Raw genomic sequence first — 15,819 nt, forward strand, 5'->3', positions numbered from 1 at the left:
GGAAAGGGAAACCTGTGACAGTGTGAAACTTATTGCATCCACTTGGATGGGCACTACTTTTAATGGAACCATATGGTTCATGACCCTGACATCCTACCTGATCTTGTGCCTCATGGCTTGAGCACATAAGTGACAGGCAATTTAAGATCTTGTGCTTGATCTGCCATTCATCAGGGTTTATTATCTATATCAGTGCCACTTTCCTGTACTAATACTACATTACAATTCTGTAACATCCAAAAATGTCGTCATGTCTGTCTTGAATATACTGTGCTATTCCACCTCCACAGCTCACCTGGCTAGAGGATTCCAAAGATTTGCCACCTTTTGGATAAAGAAGTAGCTTTTCTTTTTGTTCCAGTCCTGAATGGCTGACTTATTTTGCACTTGTGATACCTGACTCCAGGCACTGCAGGCAAAGGAAGCGTCATCTGTCGTGCATCTACTTTTTCAAAGCAGTTTAAGATTTTTGCATGCATCAGAAAAGTCAATAGGGTCCAGTCTGCTTGGCCTCTCTTTATAGTGTCGGATCTCAGCAATTTTCAATCCCCTGGTTCTTTTAAGAGTTCAAGAATGAGTAGAAAAGCTTTGATTCTTCATGGTTGTTTATTTTAAAGCTTAAGAAACACACACCTAGCATGTGAAGCTAAGTGAGGAGCTGACATAGAAGAAGAGCCAGGATGAAGTAAAGGTAGCACTTTTGCAAAGGTCTATCACCTTTATAGTCCAGATAATAAAAAGGATATTATCCTTTTAGGATATTATCCTAAAGGTAGCACTTTTGCAAAGGTCTATCACCTTTATAGTCCAGATAATAAAAAATTCCTTAGATAAAAGGACCCAATCAAAAGGCACTGCCAATTAAAAATGAAGAAAGGTGACACACAGTTATGTAACTGTTATACCACTTTCTGCCAGTAGTTGGAGAATAAACACACATACAGGTGTTTCCCCCCCCCCCCCCCATCATTTACAAAGGTAGAGTGTTCCTATGAAACCTTTCTTAAGCAGAAATGGTGTAAAGCGAAGAACCATTAATTTATATGGGAAAATTTTTTATAAAAGCGAAAATCCTCTTTGTAATGCGAAAACAGGTTACTAATGTAGGTCTTTTGTAAAAGCGAAATGGCGTAAAGCGAAGATTTATGAAGCGTGGGACACCTGTATGCTATCTGAAGGTAGAGCGTTCCTATGAAACGGTTCGTAAGCCGGAATGTTGTAAAGTGAAGAAGCAATTGCCATTTATTTATATGGGAAAAATTTGTGAGCGTTCGCAGACCCAAAAAATAACCTACAAAATTGTGCCAAATAACACATAAAACCTAAAATAACAGTAGCGTATAGTAAAAGCAATAATAATTTGATAAATACACAGCCTATATAAAGTAGAAATACTTCTCTGCAATCATTGCAGCCCTGTCTAGCATAGTGAAAATCTCACGCAAGCGCTCTCGACAGAAGCACTCTCTCCAGTAACCTTTAAGCTATGAAGCTACCAAATAACACATAAAAATACACAGCCTATATAAAGTAGAAATAATGTAAGTACAGTGTACATAACGTGTACAGTGTTCACTTAACGGAATCGGGAAGACAGCAAGCACACTGATGATGGTCTGTTAGGCTGAGTCATTGGAGGTTGGGGTGGTGGGAGTTAGAGGAGACTGGCATTTCATTTCATCATCGTCTGTTTCCATCAGGGCAGGCAGGTCACCTTCTATGTCTGCTTGCCTCGATGTCAAAGGTCAAGTTTCGTTGTCTGCTGTGGCTGATGTGGAAGGCTTGAAGAACGACAGTATGCTTGACTGCTTAGCCTCGCGCATTTTTCATCATACAGTTCTTTATAAGCACTCAAACCATCCTGCAAATATGCCCTAAACCTACGTACCCTTTGAAAATTAAAGTCATACTTTTCTGCAATCATTGCAGCGTTGTCAATCGCAGCAAAAATCTCACGCAGTTGCTTCACGTTCAGTTCCTGCATGACCTCACTTCTGGGTAGTTCGCTACTGCGTTCGGTTTCGATTGTATTCCTTTCCTCTTGCAATTGCTTCAGCTCTTCACCTGTCAGTTCTTGGGCACGGGATGCCAAAACCTCTTCAACATCATCTTCGTCAACTTCCACAAACCCAGCCTCCTTAGCCAAACTCACTATGTCCTTATTTCATTCACCACGATCAAAGCGCTTAATTATGTCTAGTTTTACGCTAAGTGTAACACCCTTACGAGCTCTTTTAGGCTTTTCCGATACGTTAGAACTCATCTTGCTAATGGATGCACAAAATAAATCGACAAACAGGTCTCCTGGTGGCGCTCATGGCGTGAGATTCGATTTGGCTTCGCTCCATTCCCTTCTATTACCTGTAGCCACCCTTATTTACTTTGTTTTATATCTACACTAAAAGGCTTATGTTATAGATATATTTTTGGATTTTGACTTTTAAGTTGTTGGAAATGAATACCAGATCACGAGAAGCTAAAAACGGGAAAGACTTTGATCCTAATGGAGAAAAAAGATGATGATCCGAAACCATCTAAGCAACCTCCTTTAACTTTTGAACCAATGTGGTAACTTCTAGATGAAAAACTTACTCAAAACTTTGCCGTGTTCGAAGGAGTTTTAAAGACGGTTGAGGATAATTTTAGATCACTTAAACGTGAATTTGAACCACAGCAAGCAACAATCTCAGAACTTGACAAAGGAGCTTTGTGGGTGGGGGTAGGGGTTTTTTCTTTTTTTTGTTTAGATTTTTTCACCGGGGCTATTTTGAAACTACTGAAATGTCTGATATGTTGTAACTTCTGGTTCCTCCTTGAACCTTTCTTCTTCTTCCAGGTTCATGAGTTTGTATTCTGGATAACCCTTTACGTACCATATTATTTTACTATGATGGATAAGATTATTAATTTTGTTATGTGGAATACAAATGATTTAAACCATCCGATTAAACGGGAAAAAAAAAAATTCGAAGTATTCTATAGAATGAATGCCCATATTATCTTTGCACAAGAAACTCATGTGAGGAAAGAGGATAATCAGCATTTTTTTAGGTTTTGGAAAGGTCAACAATACCATTCGAATTCTCAGGCCAAAGTGAAAGGAGTTTCTATTTTTATAGATTCTTCAATTTCATTTATTCACTGTGAAAAAATTTCAGATCCGGATGGTAAATTTTTGTTAATTACTGGCCTACTCTGTAACAAAAAAGTGGTTATGGTTAATGTTTATGCTCCAAATGTTGACTATCCTGAATTTTTTAAACACTTATTTACATCCCTTCCCAATTTAAATGACTAAATGTTCATAATAGGTGGAGATTTTAATTGCTGTTTAAATCCTTCAATTGATAGATCTAAGTCTAATCAAGCACTTCCGAATAAATTGGCTACCTTTCTTAATTCCTTTATGCTTAATTTTGGAATTTCAGAAATTTTGAGGTTTTTACATGCAAAGGATAAAGAGTTTTCATTCTTTTCCCATGTATACCACAGTTACTCTAGAATTGACTACTTTTTTACTGACTCTCATTTAATTCCCTCTGTTATTGACTGCAATTACGATTCCATTGCCATCTCTGACCATGCGCCTTGAAACACTATTATATTAATGGATACACCTTCTAGTTTTGGACAATGGTGATTCAATTCCGTAATACTACAGGACTCAGACTTTGTGAATTTCTTTAAGGAACAGATTGATTTCTTCTTTTTAACAAACTCTACTGAAGAAATTTCCAACAGGTTACTATGGGATACTTTTAAAGCATACATCCGTGGGCAGATTATCTCATTCTGCTGGACTGAAAAAACAAATTAATAAAGAGATTTGTCTAGTTAAAAAGATTAAAGCAATTGATAAAAACTATTCTATTGCTCCTGGTCAGGAGCTTTATAAAAAGAGGGTCGAACTTCAAATGGAGCATAGTTTACATTTAACATCCTCGATTGAAAATCAAATAATTAAGACTAGGAGACAATTTTATATACATTGTGCTAAATCTGGTAAACTATTGGCTAATCAATTGATATCTGCTTTGGTTAAACGTCAGATTATTAAAATTCGTAAATGAGATGGAACTATGACGGTCATGATGAGATAAACAATTTTACACCTCCTTATATCAATCAGAATTTCCTGATGGCCCCACTATAATGCACGAATCCTTAAGGTATTGAATGTTCCGAAATTATCACCTGATGAAAGTTTAGTATTAGATACTCCTAATACGGAACAAGAAATAAAAGATGCTATTTCCTCAATGAATTCAGGTAAAGCACCTGGCCCAGATGGTTACACAGTAGAATTCTTTAAATCCTTCTCTACTATACTTTCTCCCTGGTTATGTAAAGTCTTTAAGGATTCATTATTTATAGGTAAATTACCACAATCATTTTATGGTGCCTCTGTTCCCTTAATTCTTAAAAAAGATAAAGATCCCACTGAATGCGCATCATACTGGCCTATATCCTTATTGAATGTGGATTCTAAAATCTTTTCTAAAACATTGACAACTAGATTGGAAAATGCATTGCCTCGAATTATTTCTGTTGATCAGACCGGATTGATTAAAAACCGCTATTCGTCCTTTAATATTAGGAGATTGATGAATATTGTTTATACTCCCTCATCTAGAATTCCAGAATATGTCAATCTCATTGGATGCCGAGAAAGTGTTCAGTAGAGTTGAATACTTATTTAGTATGCTTGAGAAATTTAATTTTAGCCCGCAATTTATATCTTGGATTGAATTGATATATTATACCCCTATGGCTTCGGTACTTACCAATAATATAAGATCTCCTTTTTTTCAGTTGTTTCGTGGCACTAGGCAAGGCTGTTCTCTTAGCCCATTTTTATTTGATATTGCCCTGGAACCTTTAGCTATTGCTATTCGTGACTTACCTATTATACTTGGCATTTCCCGTGGGAATGTGATACATAAGTTATCATTATATGCAGATGATTTGTTACTATATATTTTGAATCCTGAGAAATCCATTCCTGCTGTTATATCCCTGCTCACTCAGTTTAGTAACTTTTCTGGTTACAAACTGAATCTTAATAAGAGTGAACTTTTCCCTTTAAATATGCAAGTTCTAATTTATAGACGTTTACCATTTAGATTGGTTACGGATTATTTTATTTATCTAGGTGTTAAAATTACTAAAAAACATAAGGATTTATTTAACGTCAATTTTTTTTACCTTTAATAGACCAGGTTAAACAATCGCTTACTAAATAGTCCTCACTGTCTATATCACTGATTGGTCGAATTAATGCTATTAAGATGATTATTTTACCTAAATTCTTAAATCTTTTCCAAACAGTACCGATCTTTATTCCTAAATCCTCTTTTGATACTGTTGACTCTAAAATTTCGCCTTACATATGGCAGAATAAAAATCTTAGGTTAAGTAAAAAAAAACTTGCAGAAATCCAAAAAGAACAGCGGCCTGGCACTGCCGAATTTAAGATTTTATTATTGGGCAATTAATATTTGATATTTAGTATTTTGGACACAAGTTGTGGATATTAGTGTCAGTCCACAATGGGTTTACCTTGAATGTAATTCTGCACAAGGATTTTTATTGGTTTCCATCTTAGGGACTTTGCTTCCCTTTAGAACCATAGAACACTATAGCAGTTCTTTCTAAATTGAATAAACAAATGGTTAGTCCAATAATTAAACATACATTATGCATATGGTTTCAGTTTCGTAAATTTTTTGGCTTGAATAAACTTATTTTATCAAGTCTCATATTTAATTTTTTCTTTCAACTCTCTCTCATGGATCAAGCCTTTTTGGTTTGGAAAACGAAGGGTATAATATGCTTTTGTGATTTATTTTTGGATAACTGTTTCATGTCTTTTGAACAGTTGTCTAATAAATATAATTTACCCAGATCCTATATTTTTAGATATTTACAGATCAGAGATTTTTTGAATGCTATGTTACCTACTTTTCCGATTTCATATCTAACCGGTATCGTGGAAAAAATTCTAGGCTTAAACCCTTATCAAAAGTGTTCAATAGCAATCATTTATGATACGATTATGAAAATACAGTCAGATATATCTGATAAAATTAAAAATGAATGGGAGAAGTAACTTCAACTTTCTTTACCTATAGAGAAATGAGAAAATTTTTCAATTAGTTAACTCTTCTTCTATTTGTGCTAAACATATGTTGATTCAATTTAAAGTGGTGCATAGGGCTCATATGTCTAAAGATAAATTAGCTCGTTTTTAGCTCGATGGATGTTATTCTGAGGTAACCTCTTTGACTCATATGTTTTGGTTTTGCCCTCTTTTGGAAAAATATTGAAAAGATGTTTTTGATACAATCTCTACAGTTTTGCACATTGATTTACAACCTCACCCTATCACCGCCATTTTTGGTTTACCAATGATTTATCTGCCCTCTTCAGCTCGGCGAATGATTGCATTTGCTACTTTAATGGCTAGAAGATCTATTTTATTGAATTGGGAAGAGATGAATCCTCCAACTACACTTCAATGGTTTCCCCAAACCATATCCTGTTTAAACTTCAGAAAAAATTAGAAGTGGCACCTTTGATCCCTCGGTTAAATTTCAAGAAACTTCGAGGCCATTTATCCAATACTTCCATTGAATGTAATTTGACCTTTTCCGATTCCTTTATATTATTTATTAATTTGAGTAGAGGAGCGGAGTTGACGACATTAACTACTTTATCTGATATAATAGAATAGCCCAGCTTTGTTTAGTTCAGTTTTAGTTCTTAGTTTAGTTTACTTTGTTTTTGATTTTTCAATTTGGGGTTTTTTTTCCCATCTTTTTATTTCTTTGTATCTTGTCTATTATAAGAGTTTGGGAGGTCAATTATATTGGTGTTACTTACAGTTTCTACTCACGTGTTAATTGCCAACAATGTAATTCCACTCTCTCTGTACTATTATGACTGTTATGTGTTTGTCCTTGAAAAATTCAATAAAAAGAATGAAAAAGAAAGAAAATAAATCGACATAAAGCACACATGCTCATAGGCACGTGTTTAAGCAATGCCTGTTAGAATGCAGTTCTGGGGCTCATGATGCGCGCTGCCTTTTTTTGTAACAGTGAAAACACCTACTGTTAGCGAAAACAGGTAACTAATGTAGGTCTTCCGTAACAGCGAGGTGTCGTAAAGCGACCGTTCGAAAAACGGAAGCCACTTGCACTGTTAAAGATGAACAAATTTGTTAAAAATACGAATTCTGTCAGTAAAAATAAACTTTGATTAAAACTACAAATTTAGTCTTGAATTAATTCAACTAATATCTTATAAAAAGTATATTTTTTAAAAAAACAACTGATTCTAACAATAGTATAATCTCCTCTCCAGCCCTGATGTTACACTTTCAAAAATCATTCTAGTCTATCTGCATTGTGCTCAAATTCTTTAGCAAAGAAGGCCAAGATACCACTTGCCTTCTTACTTAGGTGCTGTATCCATGTGTTTTTGTGCAAAGACACCCTTCTGAACACAAATCCCTTTCCACCTCACCTTTCAATCTTTGTCTTTTTAAAAAATTACCAGAATAGAATGCCTCTCTCCCAATTACTTTGCCTCTTTATATAACCTGGAAGGCTTCTAATTTCGCCTCTCTATCCACACTGTCATTCAGCCTTCTACTTTTACAAGCTTCGATATATTGTAATCTTGCCTTATCCAGTTTGTTGTTGTAGACTTTGAAGAGCTGAACCCCTTCACTGATCGCTGCAGTATTTAAACAGTTACAGCCTGAAAATGACCTTTTTTTGGTACTCTATAGTTTGACCATTCTAAAAACGTTTGATCCATGTCAGTAGATAGTGCCTTGAAAAAATATTCAGCCCACAACCCTTGACTCTTCTGAATTGATCAAAATCCCTAGTTGTAATAGTCATTTATGTGAACAAAGGTTCGTTTATTATAAAGACCTGTAGCCATATTGATTGATAGCATCCGTTAGTCTAGTGAGACCATGGATCTGCGCCTGGAAAGTCTTGGAGTGTCCACTCCAGGGTGCAGGCCTGGGCAAGGTTGTATGGAAGACCGGCAGTTGCCCAAGCAGCAAGTCTCCCCCCGCCATGACACTGATGTTGTCCAAGGGAAGGGCAAGGGCTGATACAGCTTGGCACCAGTGACGTCGCAGGAGTTGCCAGAGCGAGGTTGAAGACAACGTTGTACTGTCTTAGGGACTCCAGCTCTGGATTTGTCCTCAGGGTTTACTCCTGAAGCATTTCCCATGAGTGGGTATGGCCGCAAGGCAGTGGAGGTTTGAAATCAGAGTTTTCCCTCTCTTAGATGGACTGCCATCCCAGTCTGACGAGCTCCATCTACCCAAAGCACTGGTTTTAAGGTGCCAGGACCCGCCTTTGCCCCTTCTCCTGTGAGTAGAAACAGTTCCACTGGGCTTAGAGGCTAAGCCACATGAGAAGACCAGGAGTTGGACTTGGTTGTCGGGCTATTTGAGGTGCACTTTTAGGTAGTGGGAGCTTGACCCCACCACCATTCCTGGGCTTGACAACCTTGTATCTGTATACAACTCTGAAATTTGTCTTTTCCAGATAACCACAAAACAAAGAAAGAACGTGGACATCGTTCAGAGAGAAACATTAATCCCTCCCCCACCCCCGTACAGAAACGAATGGCATCCTGACCATTGACTACCCCAAAACCCCCTAACCCCTGCACAAAATGGAAGAGGAACACAATCCCTCCTCGCAAAAAAAAATCTAACGGATCATCAACCCCTAAACACTCTCTCCTTGCACAGCAAAAAGGGAAAAGAATGGGCAGTTGGTGTTGAAACTCTTGCTGAACCTCCGCATTTTCCTTTGTATCTCAATCTTCCTTGACGCTTTAATCAGTGATTAATGGATGTTTTAAACAGAGAAATAGAGTGGAGCATCAGCGCCTTGTCTCAAAATTTCTTCTCATCGAGGCTGTCAGAATATGTGCTCGCTTCCTGGAATCTTCTTGGAGACAGCAAAGCGTTGCATCACTCAAATGATCTCCAGACTGTAAATTGCAGGCTCTAACAGTCCCAAAAACACATTTACGGTGAAAAATAGTTGTAAATGAAGTAAAAAAGATATTTTCTTGAGCTATGGGAGATGTTGACTGAGAAAGCATTGTACACTGGCGTCATCTTGACTTGAGAAACAGAATTTTTATTTGTGATTCACATGCTCCTTTTTTCACAGTAGACCCCAAACAGAGAGAATTGTCAAGCATGAAAAACTTAAGTATTCAAAACTGTATTGTCAGCAGTTCTGGAGTATTCACCCCCTTTGCTCAGTGCTTAGAAGAACCATCACTTGCAGCTGTTACAGCCAATAGTGTTTTTGGATAAGCCTCTATTAACTTTGCATGTGATGGAGCAAGATTTCCCTATTTCTGCTTGCAAAATTGCCCCAGGTTAGTTGGGGAGCGGAGGTGGTCAGCAGTCTTGAGATCTTGCTAGAGATGTTTGATCGGATTAAAGTCAGGACTCTTGACTGGGTCTCTCAAAGACATCAATTTTCTTCATCTGAAGCCACTCCATGGTTCCTCTGGCAGTGTGATTTGGGTCATCGTCTTATTAAAAGATGCAATTCCTCCCCGGTTTAAACTTTCTAGCAGAGTCTATCAGATTTTTATCCAGGATCTCTCTGTATATAGTAGCATTCCTCTTCCCATCAATCCTGACTAGTTTTCCAGTCCCTGATGCTGAAAAGCATCTGCATAGCATGATGCTACCTCTACTATATGTTACTGCAGGAAAGATGTTACCTGGCTGATGCGTAGCATTAGGCTTACACCATACATACTGCTTGGTTTTGAGGCTAAAATGATCCACTTTAGTCTCATTCAACCACAAGACCTTCTTCCACATCTTTACAGTATCTTTAAAGTGACGTTTTGTGAAGTCTTTGTGGGTAAGGATGTGCTTTTGTTTAAGCCAGGGCTTCTTCCTCGCCACTCTTCCATATTTACCCTTTTGTTCAAGGCCTTGGGGATTGTGGAGCCCTGTGCTTCATTTCCAGTTACAGCCACTGACTTCTGCAGCTCCCTCAGAGCGACTGTTGGTGCCACAGTAGCCTCTCTCACAAGTGCCATTCTTCTCTGGCTAGAGGGGTGGCCTGACCTAGGCAGTGTGGCTGTGGTTTCATATTTTTTCAGGTTTTCTCAATGGACTGCTGTGAGTTCGGAGGTATGTTTAGTGTCTTTGAGATGGTCTTGTACCCTTCTTCAGATTTGTGCTTCTCTATTATCATTCATTGAATTGCTTTGAATGATCTTTTGTCTTCATTTTGGTTTGGTCTGTTGAAAATCTATAATACTGTTGGGCCTCAATGTAAATTTGACAGAGTAGAATAAAATAAATTCACTTTGTTTCTTCTTTAAAGTTATTTTATATTAAATTTCCAGGTGATCCGAGATTATGATGGATCTCCACTCAGTGAGAAGACAACTGCAAGTAAAGATGGTAAAATATGACATTCACTGTTTTTGCTTTGAACATTAAGAAGCATGAAAAACACTCTGAAGGTGTCAGAATGTTCCTTTATTTAAAGATAATCACAAAACCTGTGCCATTCCCTCTAACAAATTCCTCAACTTACATACATAATTTTAAGTATAACAGAACAAATGATGCTACTTTATGAATGTTTAATTCTCTGAGTTTTTGTTGTGTGGTGATCAGGAAGTGGAATTAGCAGCCATCCACCTGGCTGCTTGTTTTTGTACTTCAATTAATTTTGTATCGGAAATTAGACAGAAGCCCTTGTTCCATCAATTTAGTAAACGAGAGCCATCTGCTCCATTTTGCATGCTGTTGTATTTACCTAGATCATAAGAAACGTGAGACACAGGAACAGAATTGGGCTATTGAGCCCAGTGAATTTGTTCCAGCATCTGATCATGGCTGATTTACTTTCCTTCGCAACCCCATTCTCCTGCCTTATCCCTGTAACCTTCGATGCCCTTACTAATCAAGCATCTATCTATTTTAAGATCCCTTCAAAAGTCGATGCCTCAAAAAGGGGCATCCATCATTAAGGACCCCTGTCACCCAGGACATGCCCTCTTGTCATTGCTACCAACAAGGAGACCTGAAGACACACATTCAATGTTTCAGGAACTCCTCCACCATCAGATCTCTGATCAACCATAAACACTACCTCAGTACTTTTCCCCTTTTTTCACTACTTAATTTAATTTTTTTTAATATATTCTTATTGTAATTTATAGTTTTTATTATTATGTATTGTAATGTACTGCTGCCGCAAAGCAACAAATTTCATGATATGGCAGTGATATTAAACCTGATTCTGAATCTCCGCTTTAAATATGCGTTTGCCTCCACAGTTGTCTGTGGTAATAAATTATATAGGTTCACTACCCTCTGGCTAAAGGAATTCATCCCCATCTCTATTCTAAAGGGACATCATATCTGAGGCTGTGCCGTCTGGTGTTAGCTCTCCCACTTCAGGAAACATTTCTTTCCGCGTCCACTCAATCCAGGCCTTTCAATATTCAGTAGGTGTAAATGAGATCCACTCTCATTCCTTTAAACTCCAGTGAGTACAGGCTTAGAGCCATCAATAACTCTTTCATTTCTGAAATCATTAATGTGAACCTCTGGGTTTTCTGCAATGCCAGACACACTTTGTTGGATAATAGAATTATTAGATTTAATATTACTTATTAGCTCACAATACTCCAAATGTGGTCTTACCAATGCCTTATAAAGCTGCAGTGTTGCATTCTTGCTTTTATATTCTAGTTTTATTTCAAGTTTTAATGATTTCAGGCGAATTATGTCACAGCGTCCTTGTACAATACAGAAATCCAACATACTTCTGGTATAGAAAGGTTGTCATATTGGTAGTTAGCTGATGAATACTGAAATCAGATCACCGTTTAGCCTCAGTCTTCATTATTTTGAAAAGTGAGTTTCTGGAACTGATTTGTGAGTATCCTGAAAAGTGAACTATCAGATCAGAACAAGCTGTATAACGATCTGCAAACCTCAACTGTATTCTTACTGTGAACACAAGGAAATCTGCAGATGCTGGAAAATCAAACAACACACACAAAAATGCTGGTGGAACACAGCAGGCCAGGCAGCATCTATAGGGAGAAGCACTGTCGACGTTTTGGGCCGAGACCTGTCCTGACGAATCCTGACAGCACTTCTCCCTATGGGTGCTGCCTGGCCTGCTGTGTTCCACCAGCATTTTGTGTGTGTTGTTCTTACTGTGAAGTCTGGTTCATTGTGAGAGGTATCAATTTGTTGCCATCGCTTGGTATCGTTGCCCCAGGAGGAATCCAGTTTTCCAAGTGGGCAAGGAATTATTAGCACTCATTCCTTTGTACCTGACTTTATTTTGTTTTCAACAGCTGCAACAGCTGATGACTTGCGATGTTCAATAGGATCAAAAATTCTGGAAGACCACATCAAAAAATCTAATTTTATGGAGGCATTAATAGGTCTGTTTTTTTTTTGTTATTTCATTTCTACACAATTTCATGTGTCGCTTGAAAGTATTATTAAAATATGACTGTTCCAAAGAAATCTCAAAGCACATGTTTTAGGCAATGAGAAATCATGAATGGCAGATCTTGCTTAGTACAGAAACTTTAGTCTTGTTCTCTTTAGAGAGGAAAAGGGTGAAAAGAGATTTGATGGAGGACTTCCAATTCATACAATAGAGTAAATAAAATGAAACCGTTCTCAAAGCTGGTTTGATGCCCAGAATTATTTTCTAATGCAATGTCTGATTGGACTTTGAAAAGCTTTGCTCTAGTGTGTGGTGGAAACGTGTTCAATTTAAGAGTGCACTGGAAACAAGCAAAGAGTGTGGTTGAAATGGATGTGGATGCTGAGAGGGCAGTGGAAACAAATTCATGGTGGAGAAGGAGGTAGCTACAGATTTGCCATTAGTTTTCAACAGGGAATAGGATAAAGATCATAAAGGGAAAGAACTGCAGGAAGGATTTCTCTTTAAAACACCAGTACTAACTTGAGCTAAATTACAGCTTCATGAGCTGTGCTGTTCTCCAATTTTGTGATTCGTGTCCTATTGAAATTCCTATTGGGATAATTATTTTGAGAATCAAGTGTAAATCTTGGAGTTCATGGAGATCTGGGAAAATTGTAATTGAAAATTTAAAAATTGAGGAGTTGCAAGGCTTGGAAATTGCTAGTGTGAGTGGTGTCACAATTAGTCAATAATTCTGTAATCCCTTACTTGTCTTATCATAGTAAAAGTATGTATGTACTTCTATTTCCAGGGCTAGATTTTTTGACTGAATATCATTACAAAGAACAATTTAAACCAATGTATTACTGTGAGCTGTGCCATTATGAATTGACTCTTAAACCTATGTTGGCTCATATCTCTGGATACAAACACATGAAGATGTACATGGTAAGTGCACAAAATGACAAATACATTCATCATAAATGTGATTATGTTGCACATTTTTAGTTTTTTGTATTAGTAGAAAATTTGCTCAAATATATTTTGTTAAAGCAAACTGAATAAACTTCAAATACTGTTTTTTTTTATTTGAGATGTTATACATTGTAAAGGTCAAATTTCTCTGTCAGAGTTCTTTGGAATTGGTATTTTTAACAACAATTGCTAATATTTTAAAATAACAACAGAAATGCAATTTATTCTTTGAAATGGTAACTATTATAATTGAAATTAGATAGATGGATGTGGTTTAAAAAGGCCACATGTTGACTTTGCATAGCTTCATTGATTAATGATTTCCACTTGATAAGTGGGCATATCTTTGATCTGTAATTTCTGCTCCACCATCACTTTTGTGTAGTTAATAGCACACTCATTTACCTGTGATATCTCACAGTGAAGATTTTGAAGTGCTGCTGTTTGTCCAGGGGACGTTGAAGTCAAGTTTATTGTTGACTGCACAAGTAGGTGTACGCACAGGTGCGGTGGAAAACTACGGCAGCATCACAGGCACCATTCACAAGAAAAATGTAAATTTAACATATTATACACTTTTATGCCATATTTCATTAGAAGTGTGCGAGATTAGCTGTGTCTAGCTCCAGCAGATTTCTGCAAGTGTACTGCAGGGAACATTTGACAGGTTGTATCGCTGTCTGTTATGGAGGCACCAATTCACAGGATTGGATAAAGCTGTCAAGGGTTGTAAACGCTGTCAGCTCCATCATGGTGGGGAGGCTAGTGCCCATGAAGGACATATTCAAAAAGGCAGTCCCTCAAGATGCGGCATCAATCATTAAGTAGCTTCATCATAGAGGATGTGCCCTCTTCTTGTTAATACCGTTAGGGAGAAGGTGCAGGATCCTAAAGACGCCTGCGCAGTGTTTTGGAAACAGCTTCTTCCTCTCTCTTATTAAATTTCTGAGCTGTCCATGAAGCCATGAACTCTTTGATAAAATATATGCTCCCTTTTTGCACTACTTATTATTTTTATTTCTTATTGTAACTTGCAGTGATTTTAATGTATTGCACTGTACTGCTGTTACGAAACAACAAATTTCCTGACACGTGTCAGTGATAATGAACCTGAACATGAGAAAGTCTGCAGACACTGGAAATCTAAAGCAGCACACAGAAAATGCTGGAGGAACTCAGCAGGCCAGGACATAGTAAACGGCTCATGTTTTGGGCCGAGATCCTTCATCAGGACTGGAAAGTAAAACGCCAGGAGTCAGAATAAGAAGGTGGGGGAGGGGAGGAAGAAGTGCAAGATGGCAGGCAATAGCTGAAACCGGGAGGGGATGAAGTGAAGAGCTGGGATGTTGAAAGAGAAAAAGGGGCAGGAGAAGGGGGAATCTGATACGAGAGGACAGAAGACCATGGATGAAAGGGAAGGGGGAGAAGCGGAGGTGCTCCTACCCCTTCCCTTTCTTCCAAGGTCTTGAGTCTTCTCATATAAATTCTCCCTTCTCCAGCCCTTTAACTTCCTTGGGTTTATCATTTCAAAGGATTTGGTGACAATGATAGAATGGAGGTTACTGACCCTTTCCATCTCTGATCCTGTGATGAAGACTGGCTCATGGACCTCCAGTTACATCCTCCTATACTCAATAATCAGCTCCTTGGTTTTGCTGACATTGAGTAAGATGTTATTGTTGTGGCACTGTCAGCCAGGTTTTTAATTTCCCTTCTATATGCTGATTCGCCACCACCTTTGAGTTGGCCTGTGGTGGTGTCAAGCAACATTAAATATGATACTGGAGCTGCACTTATCCTCACAGTCATAAGTGTAAAGCAAGTAGAGTAGGGAGCTAAGCACACACCCTTGTTAACCTGTGTTGTGGTGATTGTGGAGGAGATGTTGCCAATCCAAACTGATTGGAAGTAAGGAAATCGAGGATCCATTTGCACAAGGATGTATTGAGGTTATTGATTGGTTTTGAGGAGATGATAGTGTTGAATATAGAGTGGTTGTCAGTGAAGAGCATCCTGATGTATGCATTTTCACTGTCCAGATGTTCGAGAGCTGAGTGAAAAGCCAATGAAATGGCATCTACTGTTGACCTGTTGTGATAGTAGGCAAATCAGGGCAGATCCTAATTGCTCCTCAGATAAAGTTGGTATGTTTCATCATCAATATCTCAAAGCATTTTATCGCAGTGGATGTAAGTGCTACTGGACAATCGTCATGGAGGCAGGTTACCACGTTCTTCTTGGGCACCAGTATGATTGAATCCTCCTTAAATCATATGGGTACCTCAGACTGCCAAAGCAAGAGGTTAAAAATTACCAGTAAATACTCCAGTCAGTTGATTAGCACAGGTTTCAGTACTCAGCCAGG

The 15,819-nt window shown here is 37.9% G+C and overlaps 1 protein-coding gene across 4 annotated transcripts in view; it reads left to right on the plus strand.

Moving 5' to 3' along the window:
• The window catches only part of LOC140732103 (uncharacterized), a 106,434-nt gene that overhangs the window by 55,212 nt on the left and 35,403 nt on the right, over positions 1-15,819 (plus strand). For all 4 annotated transcript variants that reach the window (XM_073054256.1, XM_073054258.1, XM_073054259.1 and 1 more), the window contains exons 13-15: positions 10,420-10,477; positions 12,397-12,486; positions 13,291-13,427. In XM_073054256.1, coding sequence (XP_072910357.1) covers positions 10,420-10,477; positions 12,397-12,486; positions 13,291-13,427 — 285 coding nt within the window. The remainder of the gene's footprint in view (positions 1-10,419; positions 10,478-12,396; positions 12,487-13,290; positions 13,428-15,819) is intronic.

Source organism: Hemitrygon akajei, chromosome 8, assembly GCF_048418815.1.
Source record: "Hemitrygon akajei chromosome 8, sHemAka1.3, whole genome shotgun sequence".
NCBI lineage: Eukaryota > Metazoa > Chordata > Chondrichthyes > Myliobatiformes > Dasyatidae > Hemitrygon > Hemitrygon akajei.